The sequence below is a fragment of the Procambarus clarkii genome, chromosome 27, assembly GCF_040958095.1.
Source record: "Procambarus clarkii isolate CNS0578487 chromosome 27, FALCON_Pclarkii_2.0, whole genome shotgun sequence".
NCBI classification, from domain to species: domain Eukaryota; kingdom Metazoa; phylum Arthropoda; class Malacostraca; order Decapoda; family Cambaridae; genus Procambarus; species Procambarus clarkii.
The window spans coordinates 6204297-6221411 of NC_091176.1; the positions used below are offsets into that span (position 1 = coordinate 6204297).

The window sequence follows — 17115 nt, forward strand, 5'->3', positions numbered from 1 at the left end:
TGGTTTAAGGGTGGGTGTGGTTTAAGGATGAGTGTGGTTTAAGGGTGGGTGTGGTTTAAGGGTGGGTGTGGTTTAAGGATGAGTGTGGTTTAAGGGTGGGTGTGGTTTAAGGGTGGGTGTGGTTTAAGGGTGGGTGTGGTTTAAGGGTGGGTGTGGTTTAAGGATGAGTGTGGTTTAAGGGTGGGTGTGGTTTAAGGGTGGGTGTGGTTTAAGGATGAGTGTGGTTTAAGGGTGGGTGTGGTTTAAGGGTGGGTGTGGTTTAAGGGTGGGTGTGGTTTAAGGGTGGGTGTGGTTTAAGGATGGGTGTGGTTTAAGGATGGGTGTGGTTTAAGGATGGGTGTGGTTTAAGGGTGAGTGTGGTTTAAGGATGGGTGTGGTTATCATGGTAATGGAATTGCTCTGAGGATGGGCTCAACTGTCTACCCAAAAACCACAACTGTAAAGCGAAGAATATACATAAACATCCCAATGTGCATGTATGAATACTCTTAAACCATTCATCTATACACATCCGCTGAAATCCATTTGGTGAGGCTGGCATACAAAGCTTGCTTGATACCTGGTTGATGGGGTTCTGGGAGTTGTTCTACTCCCCAAGCCCGGCCCGAGGCCAGGCTCGACTGGTGAAGGTTGGTGAGGAAGGAGAGGCAGCCAAGCTACTCCACACACTAGGGTGGCAGGTGTGCTGCTGCAACCCGTTCTCGCAAATTCGTAAAGTCAATATTGACTTATTAACTACGTGCATAGGTGATATACTAAACATAATAGATACCCTTAAAAAGATTCATAGAAAACACCGACCTTACCTAACCTTGTTAGTATCTTAAGATAAGCATCTTATTGCTTCGTAATTACAATTATTACTTAACCTATGCCTATTATAGGTTAGGTAATAATTGTAATTACGAGGCAATAAGATGCTTATCTTAAGATACTAACAAGGTTAGGTAAGGTCGGTGTTTTCTATGAATCTTTTTAAGAGTATCTATTATGTTAAGTATGTCACCTATGCACATATTTAATAAGTCAATATTGACTTATTAAATTTGCGAGAACGGGTTGGCTGCTCTAGCACGGACAGTCTTGCTGGGGAGCACTCTGGCCTCCGTCCAGCACCTCCTCGACCACCACAGTTGGTCCTTTTGGGGGGACTGTCCCCAAAGAAAAGATTGATATAAATTGCCTTACGTGTCCTAAAACAGCAGGAAGTTCGGGAATTGAAGGCCATGATAGACATTGACATACTCTTATTATAAGAAGACTGAGGAGGGAGCCGCAGTATCGTGTACAGGACGAGTCTGGCCGTCAGTCAGGGGTGCCGGGGGGACGCGGAGGTCCAGGCGCTCAGTGCGCCGGGGACGGTCACTTGGTTTATGCCTCTACGGAAATGATGTCAAGAAAGGCTCCGTTTATCCATGAATGTACCAAAGAACTTGGATTTATTGCTAAGAGCAGAAGAGATGACTTTCATGTATTTTATCCACACCCCATTATAATTTGTGGTGTGTGTATTAGCGACATGAGGAACAATACAGTTGAACAGGAGGCTGGCACAGGTAAACACACACACATAAGACTTGGTAGTGCGGGCAGGTGAAGACTGTTGTAATGTTTCTTCCCCACGACCACCATCTCCAGGTGACACCATAATGACTGGAGAAGTGTGTGAAGCGTCATCAGTCATGTACGACTGTTGACTGTGCAATAAGTGCTAATTTGTCCTTTCTGGAGTGTCTAACACTAATTACAAATGGTACATGGGCTGCTTTCTTTAGTGTGTGTGAAGTAAGGTAATTTGGTTAGCGTATGTTGTTCCAGCGAAAGTAAAAATGAATGTTCGGTTCTGTCAGTTCTTTATTTTTAATGTATGAAAACATGTACGTAATATAAACAGTGCGTTTGAAAAAATGCCAAGGCAGTGACCCCTTGTGATATCCTGCTCACCTAAGGCCCTTTCTTCATGCCTCTTGTGTATTATCCAGAGGTTATCACACGTGTGTTTGGTAGTGTTGGCGCGCACTATTGTGTGGGCTGTGATTGGCAGTAGCTGAGTGAGTTATGTTGGTGTGCTATTGTTTGGAGACGGGAGGGTGGTGGTGGTGTCTGTCACGTGCCCCTCTGTGTGAGCCAGTGTCGACACCCCTCGTCTTCCCCTGCCACCCACACTACTCCATGAGGGGTAGCTATAAGGCCAAGAACCCAGCCCACATGGTCACCTCACCATCTGGACAGTGGCTTCCCCCTACACACACATCTATCACATCTCCCGCCTGCACCATCTCTCCGGACACATGTCTACTGCCACTGGTGTCTATCACAGTGGGTCTTGACCCGGCCACCACACAAACTGCTCCCATATTGATCTTTCTACTAATTACAGTTCTACAAAGTGAACATAGTCTACACTACATCACACTTTATTGTATCTCACAGATTAAAAATACAAATATTTCACATTTTATGTGGAAATATTCCATTTATAATTATATTGTACGTTTTCTTATTCTTTTATTCGCAGATTTTGGAACTGTGTATGAGTGTCAAAAAACAAAAAAGTGGGTACGATAATTTATATATTGAATATGGGTTCACATCCATCATCATCACAGTTACAAACCCATTAAGATTTCAACTTAGATTCAACAGAGCGGAAGAAGTTGTTAAACACATGGGACAAAATGTTACTGAAGCGACCATACGAGTCATAAATACTCATACTCTGCCCAAGTAAAACAGAAACAAGCAACACTTAGTGGGCCAGCCAGAGGCTGAGGGCCCGCGCAGTGGGCCAGCCAGAGGCTGAGGGCCCGCGCAGTGGGCCAGCCAGAGGCTGAGGGCCCGCGCAGTGGGCCAGCCAGAGGCTGAGGGCCCGCCCAGTGGGCCAGCCAGAGGCTGAGGGCCCGCGCAGTGGGCCAGCCAGAGGCTGAGGGCCCGCGCAGTGGGCCAGCCAGAGGCTGAGGGCCCGCGCAGTGGGCCAGCCAGAGGCTGAGGGCCCGCGCAGTGGGCCAGCCAGAGGCTGAGGGCCCGCGCAGGAATTTTCCCGAAGAAAAAAAAATATCATCAATGGAGAGGAAAGACCTTAATGCGTTTTTTGTAGCGAAGCTTTGTTAAATGATTCTATGAAACCAACCAAGTTGAAGCAACATTTCCAGAATGTTCGTTCTCAACACGAGAACAATGACGCAAGGTTTCTTTAAACGTCATAGGAATGTTCTCAAGATGGAACGCCTCTCTTTGGATCCCACTTCAAGACGCGAACCACACGGCCACTGAAGCCTCTTACGTCAGAGCACTGGAGGCAACAAACCAGAAACACACAATTCGAAAAAAAAACTTAGATGAAACCCCGCGCTTTCAGAGTGATAGAAATTGTGTTTGGAAATAGCGGAGAAAACAGTGGCAGCAGTTTGACTAAGAGTGTTGTTCAGAGGAGAGTGAGCAGCAGCAGCAGCATGGATCAAGTGACATCAAGGATCAAGTCTACAGCATTTGGCTTATTTTCAATTTGATCACCCGACAGATGCAGCATAGTGCTCACAGTTGCTGGTGTTTGCTACACATGTCCACTCGGGTTCATTTAGAGTTGCTCTTTTATTCTCTTAAACTACTGCCAAGGCCTCAGATATCTTGCAAATGGTTTCATCTTTGTTTGAATCGAAAAATCTATTGTGGTATAATGCCTGTGGGAGCAGTACAGACTGAGCTCCAGCTGTTGGGCACAATATCTGGATTTCAAGTTGTAAAAAAGCGAGATCTAAAAGTGCAAGACATTCACTGTATGATCCATCGTCAGCCACTGTCCGTAAAACCACTTCCAGCTCCACCAGGGAAGGTTATGGACCAAACAATTCATATTGGGACTTGTGCCGGAGGAGGAGCTCTCGCTTCACAACTTTACAAGCAGTCAAGTATCGACACGGATGAAGGCCGTCATCCGCTTTGCTGCTTTTCCTCACAAATGTTTGATAGCTTTCATGAGGAAGTGTAACTGGGGCAGTATTTGAGCTTACTGATTGGCTCATTGTTTGTTGAAGTTCAGGGTAACATGGGATTGTTTGCCTTGTTGGTTAATGATTAATGGCTCACGCGCCTTGTCTGTTTGGTTGACATAATGAGCAGCTGAATAAAGTGCATCTTCACATGCAAGGAAGGAATACAAACATAAAACTCATGGAAACTGCAAACTTGGAAGAGAAAGATCAAGATAAAAATGTTGCAATGTTTGGGAACCTGCCATAAATTCTTGTTGTTGATGATGGCCAAGAACTTCTAGACTGTTGTTGGTGATGATGGCCAAGCACTTCTAGACTGTTGGTGATGATGGCCAAGCACTTCTAGACTGTTGTTGGTGATGATGGCCAAGCACTTCTAGACTGTTGTTGATGATGATGGCCAAGCACTTCTAGACTGTTGGTGATGATGGCCAAGCACTTCTAGGCTGTTGTTGGTGATGATGGCCAAGCACTTCTAGACTGTTGTTGGTGATGATGGCCAAGCACTTCTAGACTGTTGTTGGTGATGATGGCCAAGCACTTCTAGACTGTTGTTGGTGATGATGGCCAAGCACTTCTAGACTGTTGTTGGTGATGATGGCCAAGCACTTCTAGACTGTTGTTGGTGATGATGGCCAAGCACTTCTAGACTGTTGGTGATGATGGCCAAGCACTTCTAGACTGTTGTTGGTGATGATGGCCAAGCACTTCTAGACTGTTGTTGGTGATGATGGCCAAGCACTTCTAGACTGTTGTTGGTGATGATGGCCAAGCACTTCTAGACTGTTGTTGGTGATGATGGCCAAGCACTTCTAGACTGTTGTTGGTGATGATGGCCAAGCACTTCTAGACTGTTGTTGGTGATGATGGCCAAGCACTTCTAGACTGTTGTTGGTGATGATGGCCAAGCACTTCTAGACTGTTGTTGGTGATGATGGCCAAGCACTTCTAGACTGTTGTTGGTGATGATGGCCAAGCACTTCTAGAATTTAAACAAAAAATTGAAGGATTTGACAGCACTGGAAAAATGAATTCAGCTGATATTTTCCGGAATTCACTGATGAGACGTTGGATTTATTGCGAAATCCATAAAAATTGTTTGTTGAGAAAGTCCTGATGATTGTCAAAATTAATTTCTGAATCTGAAAACTGATTGTGGATCAAGAGAGATGTTGGGTGTGAGATGTTGGGTGTGAAATCAGTGTCTGAAGTTTGCAACTGACAGAAAGAGCTGTCCATTCATTGCTTCCATTTGTGTCGACATATCTTTGTGAGTCAGGCTTTTCATCTGTGTTGCAACGGGTGACAGAGCAACGATGCAGATTGGAGGTTGCAAATGACCTGCGTTGAGCCCAAGCACTCCTCCGCGTATCCAAGAATTGGCCAAGAAAAAGCAATCACAGGTTTCTTATTGAGTGTTTATTGACTTGAGTTTAGTCTGTTGAGTAATTAGTTATGAATATGAAAGCTGTTGTATTCAACTTCTAAAATCCATCAATATTAGAAAAAATCTATTTTCATTACTGTATATGCATATTATTTGTCTGACAACATGGGAAAGGGGAAAGACGTGATGACATAGGGTGAAAAGGGTGCTCCCCCTCCCTCCCCCCACTCCTATTCACCTCCATCTGATTCGGTGTAACTGTTCCTTTCCTCCCCACCAACTGTTCCTTCACTCGGCTCCTTGCAAGTTGAGACGGTGACTGTGGGAGGTGTGAGGTGAGAGGTCATTGTTACTGGTGGTGGTGTGAGAGGCGGTCACAGTCTTACTGCTCCGTTATGTTGCTACTCTACTCTATTGCTTCTCATCCGCCCCTCGCTGGCATTTATATATATATATATATATATATATATATATATATATATATATATATATATATATATATATATATATATATATATATATAAATTATACTGCAAGTATGTTTATGATATTTTTATACAGGTATTCGAATGCCTGAAGGAGGCATTTGAGCAAAATTCGGTGATAAGTTTCACTTATGAGATGGAGAGTGATGGAAGCTGCCCTTTCTTGATGTAATAGTCACAGAAAGGAATGGTGGCTTTCACACTGCAGTCTACACTAAGGAAACGAACATAGGAATGTGCCTTAATGCCAATAGTGACTGCCCAGACAGGTACAAGAGGAGTGTTGTCAATGCTTACGTCGACCGGGCTCTCGCGCATAGCTCTGGTTGGAAGCAGGTCGATGAAGAACTCTGTAGGGTAAGGCAGGTCCTAGTCAACAATGGCTTTTCTAATGGTTATGTTGAAAACGTCATTAAAAGAAAAGTGAAACGCCATGCAACCTCTGAAGAGTCGAATAACACAATAATTGTACCCCTCTATTAAATTGTTTTACAGGAACTTCTTTTCAACTGGTAAAACAATGGAAAGTGTCCTGAAATATATTAATAATAGGAACGTTATCCCCACAGACAAAAATCAGAAGATACAATTGACAATTTTCTACAAAAACAAGAAAACAGCCAACCTACCCATGAAGAACTCTCCAGACACCAAACAGAACGCCTTGAAGGAAACCAACGTCGTCTATGCCTTCACATGCCCGTTTGGGGACTGTAAGCACCAAAGATCTCTGTATATAAGCACAGTCTCCGTGGTGTAGTGGTAAGACACTCGCCTGGCGTTCCGCGAGCGCTATGTCATGGGTTCGTATCCTGGCCGGGGAGGATTTACTGGGCACAATTCCTTAACTGTAGCCTCTGTTTAACGCAACAGTAAAATGTGTACTTGGATGAAAAAACGATTCTTCGCGGCGGGGATCGTATTCCAGGGACCTGCCCGAAACGCTACGCGTACTAATGGCTGTACAAGAATGTAACAACTCTTGTATATATCTCATGGAGCGCCGCCCTGCTCCTTATTGTCCTAGTTGCGTTGTCCCTCTTACGGTCGTGCATGTCCTTCTTGAATGTCCTGACTTCCAGGACGAGCGTGTGTCTTGCTTTCCGACCGCCCCTCGCGGTCACCTGTCCCTCGATAGAATTCTTGGTGACTCGGATACTTTTGATATCGTTCGCCTTATGCGTTTTTGTTCTCGTATTGGCATCCTCGGTGATATTTAGCGCCCTCTGGTTATTTTGCGTATTTGATGGTGCTACATAGCCTTCCCGGTTTGGTGCCTTCTTTTGATAATTACTTACTTGTATATATCTCAAAAAAAAAAAAGACAAAGTGTCTCTTTCTAGGCAATTAACAATGCACAAACAACAGGGCTCCGTCAAGGAGCATATAATCTCCTCACACAACCTGACCATCACCAGAGAAATCTTAAGAAACACAGAAATTATCGATAGATACAGCGATAGCAGGAAACTCGACATCAGCGAGGCCCAACACATCAAACAGTCAAGACCAACAATCAACAGCCAATTAACACATTATTACATTCTACCCACTTCAAGACCCTGAACCAACACAGAAGTAAGAAGAGAAAATACACAATGTACCCATTGCAGCCCGTCCTCCAGACAGACCCAAAAGTGACTCTATGCACAATATGCAAATATATTATAATATTAATTTATATTTAAGAAAATTCCTGTTTTGAATGAGCATGTTAAAATTTATGAATTCGCGTGTGTGGTCGACCACTGGATGTTAAGGACTTGAGTCGAGACAGGTTGACCCATTGATTCGTGTTCTGACTATGTAAAATTATCTTTACCCATAGATTTGTGTTCTGTCACCTCACTCAAAAACGAATATAAACATAAAACGGAGTATGTAAAATATGTCTTTGAAAATGTAAGAAGTCTCTTGCGAAACGCTTCTAGGCGTCAGACCATAAATAAATGTGAAAATGAACATTGGAGAGCTAATTTTTCAATTACCCTCGACAGTGAAGAAAAACGTAAGAAATATTGAGAAGATTCGTGTTAGAATTATTAATCTTATCGGTCATATTCAACATTATATATATATATATATATATATATATATATATATATATATATATATATATATATATATATATATATATAATGTGTGTGTGTGTGTGTGTAATATTGTGGAGCACAATAACCTGGGAAATAGCATTCATTCACTTTAACCATCGGAGCCTGGAACCTGGGATTACAAAAGTGGAAACCCTAAGTCCCATCAACCTTATTATGAGCAGCCCACAGTAAGAGAGTATCCCAGAGACGCCAAGCTGGTACCCAACAGGGTAGGCTTAAAGTCTCAGTTGGATATCAACTAGGTGTGTCTGGGATCCTTCCTGGGCTGCTCACAGTATGATTGGGAGTACTACCAGCTTCTGCTGTTGAGGTCTCGGGTTCAGGGCACTGGTCATCCAAGTGAATGAAACACACACACTACACATGGGAGGCCATGGCTGAATGGGCAGAGTTTGGGACTCGTAATCTCAGGGTTCGGGTCCCGGCCGCCGGCGGAAACGGATGGGCAGTTTTTCACCCCTGATGCGCCTGTTACCTAGTAATAAATAGGTACCTGGGAGTTAGTCAGCTGTTACGGGCTGCTTCCTGGTGGGTGGGTGGGTGGGTGGGTGTGTGTGTGTGTGTGTGTGTGTGTGTGTGTGTGTGTGTGTGTGTGTGTGTGTGTGTGTGTGTGTGTGTGTGTGTGTGTGTGTGTGTGTGTGGAAAAAAATTTGTTGGTAGTTAGTAACAGTTGATTGACAGTTCGAGGCGGGCCGAAAGAGCAGAGCTCAACCCCCGCAAGCACAACTAGGTGAATACACACGCGCACGCGCGCGCACACACACACACACACACACACACACACACACACACACACACACACACACACACACACACACACACACACACACACACACATCGGGCGGGATCCAAGAGTCAATGCTCGATCCTTCAGACACAACTAGGTGAGTACACACACACACACACACACACACACACACACACACACACACACACACACACACACACACACACACACACATCGGGCGGGATCCAAGAGTCAATGCTCGGTCCTTCAGACACAACTAGGTGAGTACACACACACACACACACACACACACACACACACACACACACACACACACACACATCGGGCGGGATCCAAGAGTCAATGCTCGGTCCTTCAGACACAACTAGGTGAGTACACACACACACACACACACACACACACACACACACACACACACACACACACACACACAAAAAAAAAAAAAAAAAAAAAAAAAACGGCGGTGCCCGGGCCTGTCTCTCACGACCCCCTTTCCCGTAAACCCCCTCCCCCTCCCTTTCCACTACACCCTCCTCTTCTCCCTCCCTCCTCCGTCTACTCTCCTCCTCTCTCCTCTACAACATCACTAACCTATAACACTAACAACACTTGACACAGTCGTTTCGTTATCATATTTAGGTACAGTTATGGAGCTGCTCCAGGACTGTATGAAGGGTTACTATATGAGAACAGAACTATATGAAGGGTTACTATATGACTCCAGGTCTATATGAATTGTTAGAGTGTGATACTGGAGGCTCACCATGAGGCAGGACGGGTGGTCACTAGTCTCACGTGGTCAGTAGTCTCAAACTGTGGCTCCATTAAGAGCATAGCCTCAAGCATACCAGAGTTAGTAATGTGATGACAAAGCTCCAGGTACTTGGTACTGGGGCAGTGTGAAGGGTATGGACACCCAGTAAGGTGTTGTATGAGAGTTTACACAGTTGCTGTTGACAGAGTTTGCAGCTGGAGTGTTCAGACTCGGAAGATGGGTTACCTGTTACCAACTGCCACAGGTAACTGTAACTCGACCTGACCCCTGGCAACCTCTACCTGGACCGGTGGTAGATACCACCTTTTCCCCCCACCTCTTCCACCCCCCCCCCCCCCCCTCCACCATTCATGGCGGTAAACTTAATTTATGCTTATGTATCCTTCCTTTTTCTTATCTTCTCCCCCCCCCCTTGTCACATATTTTGTCTCCTCGTGTTACTGGTGTTTTAGCAGCCTGTTACTGGCCGCCTTGCTCTTCTCAGCGTGCTGTAACTCGGTGCCAGTAAGTCACTCATTGTTGGTCAAGTGGCGGGCCCCCTCCTTACCCTTGACCTAACCTTCCCCACACACCACTACGGCATGTCCCCACACACACCATCAGTCATGCCTCACGTCCAAGGGACCCAACCAGCAGAGGAATATCCCCGGAACAAAGTAATCATAATCCAACCCCACCATGTCCCGCCTCATGGGTCCCTCATTACCAGGCTAGTCACTCCTCTCCCCCCTCCTCCTCCTCTCCTCATCCTCCATCCTCATCCTAACTTACCGGATCTCCCACCTAACCTACTGACCCTAATGGGTCCTCACCTACTCTCCTCTCGCATCCTACCTGAGCCTCAGGCATGACGGGTGACAGTATTGGGCAGCGCCACTCATCCTGTGAGTGGACACACCGCCATAGTGACAGTATTGGGCAGCGCCACTCGTCCTGTGAGTGGACACACCGCCATAGTGACAGTATTGGGCAGCGCCACTCATCCTGTGAGTGGACACACCGCCGTAGTGACAGTATTGGGCAGCGCCACTCGTCCTGTGAGTGGACACACCGCCATAGTGACAGTATTGGGCAGCGCCACTCATCCTGTGAGTGGACACACCGCCATAGTGACAGTATTGGGCAGCGCCACTCATCCTGTGAGTGGACACACCGCCATAGTGACAGTATTGGGCAGCGCCACTCATCCTGTGAGTGGACACACCGCCATAGTGACAGTATTGGGCAGCGCCACTCGTCCTGTGAGTGGACACACCGCCATAGTGACAGTATTGGGCAGCGCCACTCATCCTGTGAGTGGACACACCGCCATAGTGACAGTATTGGGCAGCGCCACTCGTCCTGTGAATGGACACACCGCCATAGTGACAGTATTGGGCAGCGCCACTCATCCTGTGAGTGGACACACCGCCATAGTGACAGTATTGGGCAGCGCCACTCATCCTGTGAGTGGACACACCGCCATAGCAGCATGTACAACACTCCCCAATAGGAAGAAAACCCGCTGGGTTGTTCATCCTGTCACTTGTACCCAGACACAGCTGGTACTTGCTTAACGGTCTCAAGTGAACAGCTCCTCAAACAAGAAGATTAACATCTGTCAACCCTTAAAAGCTTACGTTATCTTGCGGGTGCAAAATGGGGAAATCTTTTAAGAACAGTATCAATATTTGACAAATAGTGTTTTCCTAACTCAAACAATGTGGGGTTTATTATTCTACACATATTTCTAATGTGTCTCAGGTGTTCACATTCACGTAGATAGTGGTCAAGGCGGTGTCCGTCACTCTCACCACAGATTCTGCAACTTCGCTGATCAACTGTTGTTTCCATCAGTCTCTCCATGGATATTTGTATCCAAGACGGATTCTCGCTATTACTGATTCTCTCTCGCGTCCTCTTCGTCCATAATGATTGGGATTGCCAGCTGTAACCCCAATCAATTGGACAATCAATCGGTTAATTTTAATATCAAATCTCCATGATTTGTAATATCCAGTCGACTTCTCTTTTTTGTTAACAATAAATCACTAATAGCACTAAACCCACATTCAACTAAATATAACTCAGGAATGGTAACAGTAATTTTCTTGCTAAATTACTTGGGTTTGGATATTTTGTTTCATCTCAGAGCTACGCCATTGTTCCTTTTATTTAAACTAAGGTTTTACTTGTGTCGTCGTTTGGCATGTGTGATCATATTACGAGGCCGCCACACACATCCAGTAGCATTGGCCGAGGTATTCAAGGTGGAAAACAATTTTCTTTCAAATCGGAAAATCTTTCATTCAAATCAAAGATCATTTTGGTGAGGTAATCGGCAGTAACAAGTGCAGCAGCATCACTAACTTGACACAAACAGCCGACAAAATTAGCCAGATTTTTTTTAGATAAAACTTTCTTTTGAACATAATTGCAGAAATCCCTAGAAGCCAAATATTCACTTAAGATATTCAGGTTTTCAAAGATATATGTTAAATATCTCACAAATACTTCACCGTCAACAGTGTGTAGAAGTTTCACTTCAGGTTTGTCTTTAAAAAACTCGCTAAGAATATTAAATAGTTCGATAAATCTTATCAAACACAAGGAAATTGTTTGATAAGATTCATGTCTGTCTCAGGTGTGAATCAATAGTATTATATGGTCACCATTTTGAGCCTCAGAAAATTGTTTGAAAAGATGCTCAGATTTGGCATTAGTTTTGATGCTGTATATTTTAATACAAAACTGATAATTGAATTCAAAATTTTAGGCAAGTATACTAGTGCTGCCCTTTTTTTTGGGGGGGGGGAGGGGATTACGAGAGCATCCAAAAATGTGTACACAGACATAAAGAACAAAGAGTTCTCACTTCCAAAGATGAGACAACATGTCAACTAAGTTGACATTGTCAGCAAGTTGCCCGCGAAAGCTCCTTTAAGCTAGCTGGGATTATTGTTTATGTTCTAATTGGCGTTGTATTGTAAGACCCGGTTGGGATCCGCCATTTTGAGAATGCCTGCTATTGTATGACCAAATGACATTCTTTTTCATTTATGTTGCGACAGTATTAATCGAAACTTGTTTTAGTAATTGAAAAGTATGTTAGTTGTTCGATTAGTGAATAATGGATTAAACGGCCGTACATGAACCCGTAATCTTGATTTTCTAAGTGTAAGTGTAAGTTTTGTAAGTGAGCAGCTGCTTGCTTGGCGGGAAGAGGGGCCACGCAGTCTGCAGGCTGAGCTTATATAACTTCGGCCCGTTGCGCGCGCAGCTTGGGCGGTTAAAGTCAGCTTCCAGACATACGTTTTCTCTTCCCTCAGAAAACCCACCGTTTTTGGGATAAACAGTGTTCTTAAGTTCCACCTTGTAGGCCGTCCACATTACGTTGGGAAGCTCTGCTCTGATTGGCGAGTGGTATTGAGTAGTTATTATGAGTGAGAGGTGGGTTACCAGGGCCTGGCCAGGTACACACTGATCCATCCTTCAGTGTGTCTACAACTCCTGGTTTCTTTTTGTGTTATATTTTGTACATGGCAATTTGCGTTCATGTGTGGCAATCTCAACGTTTTCTGCTGTGTCTCATGTGGCAACCTGGAATTTAGGAAAATAAAAAATTATTGTAATTTTAAAATGACGCTGTTGTATGGGCTGGTTTAAGATCAAATATTATGTTTGACAAAATTGCATAAAATTAGGCTATAATTTTTATATCATGTTTACTTCATTTATATTGTATTTTCATCACATTTAATATAACAGTGTCTGATTACTACTCTCAAATGTATTACATTTTATGACTCGTGTAGCTTTAATTACTTAAGTTTACCAGGGCAAGGCAAGAGACAGGTGATATTGTTATAAAGCAGAGAACTAATGTATGCAACATGGCAATGTAAAGTCGTTCTTAGTCGATGTATTGACCTGTATAGGTTTTCTGCTATTACTTCATAATTATCTGGATTTCCATGAATTAGGCCAATTGGTGTGTTGTAGTGTTGATGGAGAGTGCGTGTCTTATGGTAGCGTGGTGTTGCAGGCGGGTGACTATGTTGTTGCAAGCAGCGTGTGCGAGCAGCTGGTATCAGGAGACTACCACGAGGGCTGGCTGGTATGTGAGCAGCTGGGACGAGCTCACCAGTACGCTAACCTTGTCGCCAGAGCCAGGTACCTCGACTTCGCACTCACATACGCAACGCCCAGTCATCTGGAAGACCTTCTCAATGCCAGGTAAGTTAGTCTACTTAAAGCAACCACTCCCACTCTCCTTAGTTTACACACTCTACATTTCCAAATACTGTAGTCCTCGAGGTAGTTGTTGAGATGTCAAGTGTCAGGTGGGGCTACAAGCTCCCGGTATTACTCTATTTGGCTAAAGGACTTTTTACTGTCGTCAACCAGGTATCAACCAGGGAAAGGAACCTTGTTAGGTACCTTCCTGCCTGACAGCTGGGTGGTCAGCACTTCAGATTCGTAGTCCTGAGGTCCCGGGTTCGATCCCCCGTGGAAGTGGAGACAAATGGGCAAAATGTTTCTTTCGCCCTGATGTCCCTGTTACCTAGCAGTAAATAGGTACCTGGGATTTAGACAGCTGCTACGGGCTGCTTCCGTGGGGGGGGGGGTGTAACAAAAAGGAGGCCTGGTCGAGGACCGGGCCGCGGGGACGCTAAGCCCCGAAATCATCTCAAGATAACCTCAAGATAGGTAATGAAAGTCTCCTTAGGCCAACCGACCATTCCCAGGGTGCAGCCCACAACAGTAGCCTAACTCCCAAGTACTACTAACTACTACCAAGTATAGTTTACTGCTATACTGCTAGGTAAACAGAGGCATTAGGTGCAAAGTTCTTCCTGCCTTGGGATCGAAGTTAGATTAATCGGTTCTGAGACTGTACTTTCTACTGTGGTGTAGGAGGCCTTCTTGCGGTACAGACTATATCCTCGCCTTGCTATGACGTTCATAACTAGTAAATTATGGTGACCATATTGCTATGACGCCATTACACCATTACTTAGACAGCGGTGTGCATGCAGCGAAATATATGCCGCCTACTAGTTACACAAGTCTTAAGTGTGAAACATATTTGTGAAGGGTCACTTAACTTGAAGTGTTGCAAGAGAGTATACTTGGAGTATACCTGGAGTGTGTTGTGGGGGTTATACTCCCCAAGCCCGGCCCCGCCTCACTGTCTAGGGGTAACTCTTACCTACATGTTGAGTTTGGAGGTAGTTATGTTGAGTGTTGTCAGTCATATCACATTACTGACCTTAGCTATGAGTACCACTCATCAACTAACATAAGCATTGTACTGTACTTGTGATTATCTATACTAGACTATACCATAAACAAGTTTAAACATGTATGTAATGCTTCATAATATACGAGACGTTATGTTCGTATGATACCAATACAATTACCATAAGACATTTTATACGGCAGGAAAACGACCTATTCATACTTTGTGGTGGGACTCTGTAAATAATACTAGATAGGACAGTCAATGAGTGGCAACAATATGGGTGAAGATATGATGCCCGACCCCACACACCACAAGATGACACCACCACCATGTTTCCCTCAGTAGTTACTTATATTATTTTAATAATAGCTATATTTTCTTAAGGTGTACGTCACTCGACAGGTTAGTTATTTTTGTTGGCGACAGGAAGCCTGTATTATATATATATATATATATATATATATATATATATATATATATATATATATATATATATATATATATATATATATATATATATATGTGTGTGTGTGTGTATATCACGAAAATAAACACGTGATTAAGAATGTGACAATGTCAGACCACGGAGGAAAAATGAAACAGGAAATTTCCTTAAGTACTTTCGTATATTAAATACATCTTCAGAAGGTCACCTTCTGAAGATGTATTTAATATACGAAAGTACTTAAGGAAATTTCCTGTTTCATTTTTCCTCCGTGGTCTGACATTGTCATATATATATATATATATAATGTCGTACCTAGTAGCCAGAACGCACTTCTCAGCCTAATATGCAAGGCCCGATTTGCCTAATAAGCCAAGTTTTACTGAATTAGTATATTTTCTCTATTTTTTTCTTATGAAATGATAAAGCTACCCATTTCATTATGTATGAGGTCAATTTTTTTTATTGGAGCTAAAATTAACGTAGATATATGACCGAACCTAACAAACCCTACCTAACCTAACCTAACATATCTTAATAGGTTAGGTTAGGTTAGGTGGCAGAAAAAGTTAGGTTAGGTTAGGTAGTCGAAAAACAATTCATGAAAACTTGGCTTATTAGGCAAATCGGGCCTTGCATAGTAGGCTGAGAAGTGCGTTCTGGCTACTAGGTACGACATATATATATAATATAATATAAAATTGAAGCTTGAATGGAGCCCCACGCTTAGTCTCTGGATGTTGTGTTGATCTGGAGAGGAAATAGTTAATATTTTACAGGACATGAGCAAGGCAAGGTATATACTGTATTATGGGTAATGTGCGACAAAGAACAATGTGCATGATAACATAAAACATTATGTTTAAAATTTGTATTTTTTCTTTTTATATTACTACAGGAATGAGGTAGAAATGGCAATGTTATATGCCAAAGTTAACACCCAGATGGACACAGAGGACACCACAGGCGACTCAGATGATGGATTTGTCGATGCTAAGTCACATGTAAGTCATTCCCAGATACCATAATAAATAACACTTCCTTGTGTGTACAAGAACAAAAAATATCATATATTACAGTTCCCACCCTCCAGTCAATTCAGGCACTCTCTGAATTGATTTTTATTATTTATTATTATTATTATTAACACATTCACACAGGATGGTTAGTCATACAAAGGCTAAAGTCGCTATTTTTTTATAAACACATTTAGGTACATCTGCATTTGTGCAGCTACCCTAGACTATATGAACGGGGAGTACAGTGTGTCAAAAAGCTAGCTACGCGATGCTAAAGTCCCCATCTCGCAGGATGTTTAGTCATACAGAGGCATGTGATCAGTAGTCTGCTCTGGGAAACTCTAGACGCATTATGAGCATATCATCATCACACGAGTGAATAAGGCAGCAGTGGTACTTAGCCACCATCTCGCAGGATGGTTAGTCATACAGGGCCATATGTTCAGTAGCTTGCACTGGCAAATTTTGGGTGCATTATGAGGATATCTTCAAGAACACGAGAGTGAATAAAGTAATTGCAAAGCTCCAGGTACCTCATGCTAACGGGTCTGAATGGTCTAATAACTGGACATTCAGTGATGTAGTGCGGGAGATCGTGTCCCAGTTCCTGCTCACAGAGTTTGCACCTGGAGTGAATTCATTTTTTTTTTATTATGAAATGAGGTACATCTGCATTAGTGCAGCTACCCTAGACTATATGAAGTGGAGTACAGTGTGTCAAAAAAGCTAACTAGGTGATGCTAAGAAATCCCCATCACACAGGATGGTTAGTCATACAGAGGCATGTGATAAGCGGTCTGCACTGGCAGACTCCGGGTGCATTTTGAGGATATCATCAACACAAGAGTGAATAAGGCAGCAGTGGTAATACAAGTCCCCATCTCGCAGGATGGTTAGTCATACAGAGCCATGTGATCAGTAGCCTG

General features: G+C 43.6%; 1 protein-coding gene across 3 annotated transcripts in view; it reads left to right on the top strand.

Moving 5' to 3' along the window:
• The window catches only part of LOC123762748 (NBAS subunit of NRZ tethering complex-like), a 504795-nt gene that overhangs the window by 402496 nt on the left and 85184 nt on the right, over positions 1-17115 (top strand). For all 3 annotated transcript variants that reach the window (XM_069332294.1, XM_069332295.1, XM_045749508.2), the window contains exons 25-26: positions 13526-13716; positions 16069-16174. In XM_069332294.1, coding sequence (XP_069188395.1) covers positions 13526-13716; positions 16069-16174 — 297 coding nt within the window. The remainder of the gene's footprint in view (positions 1-13525; positions 13717-16068; positions 16175-17115) is intronic.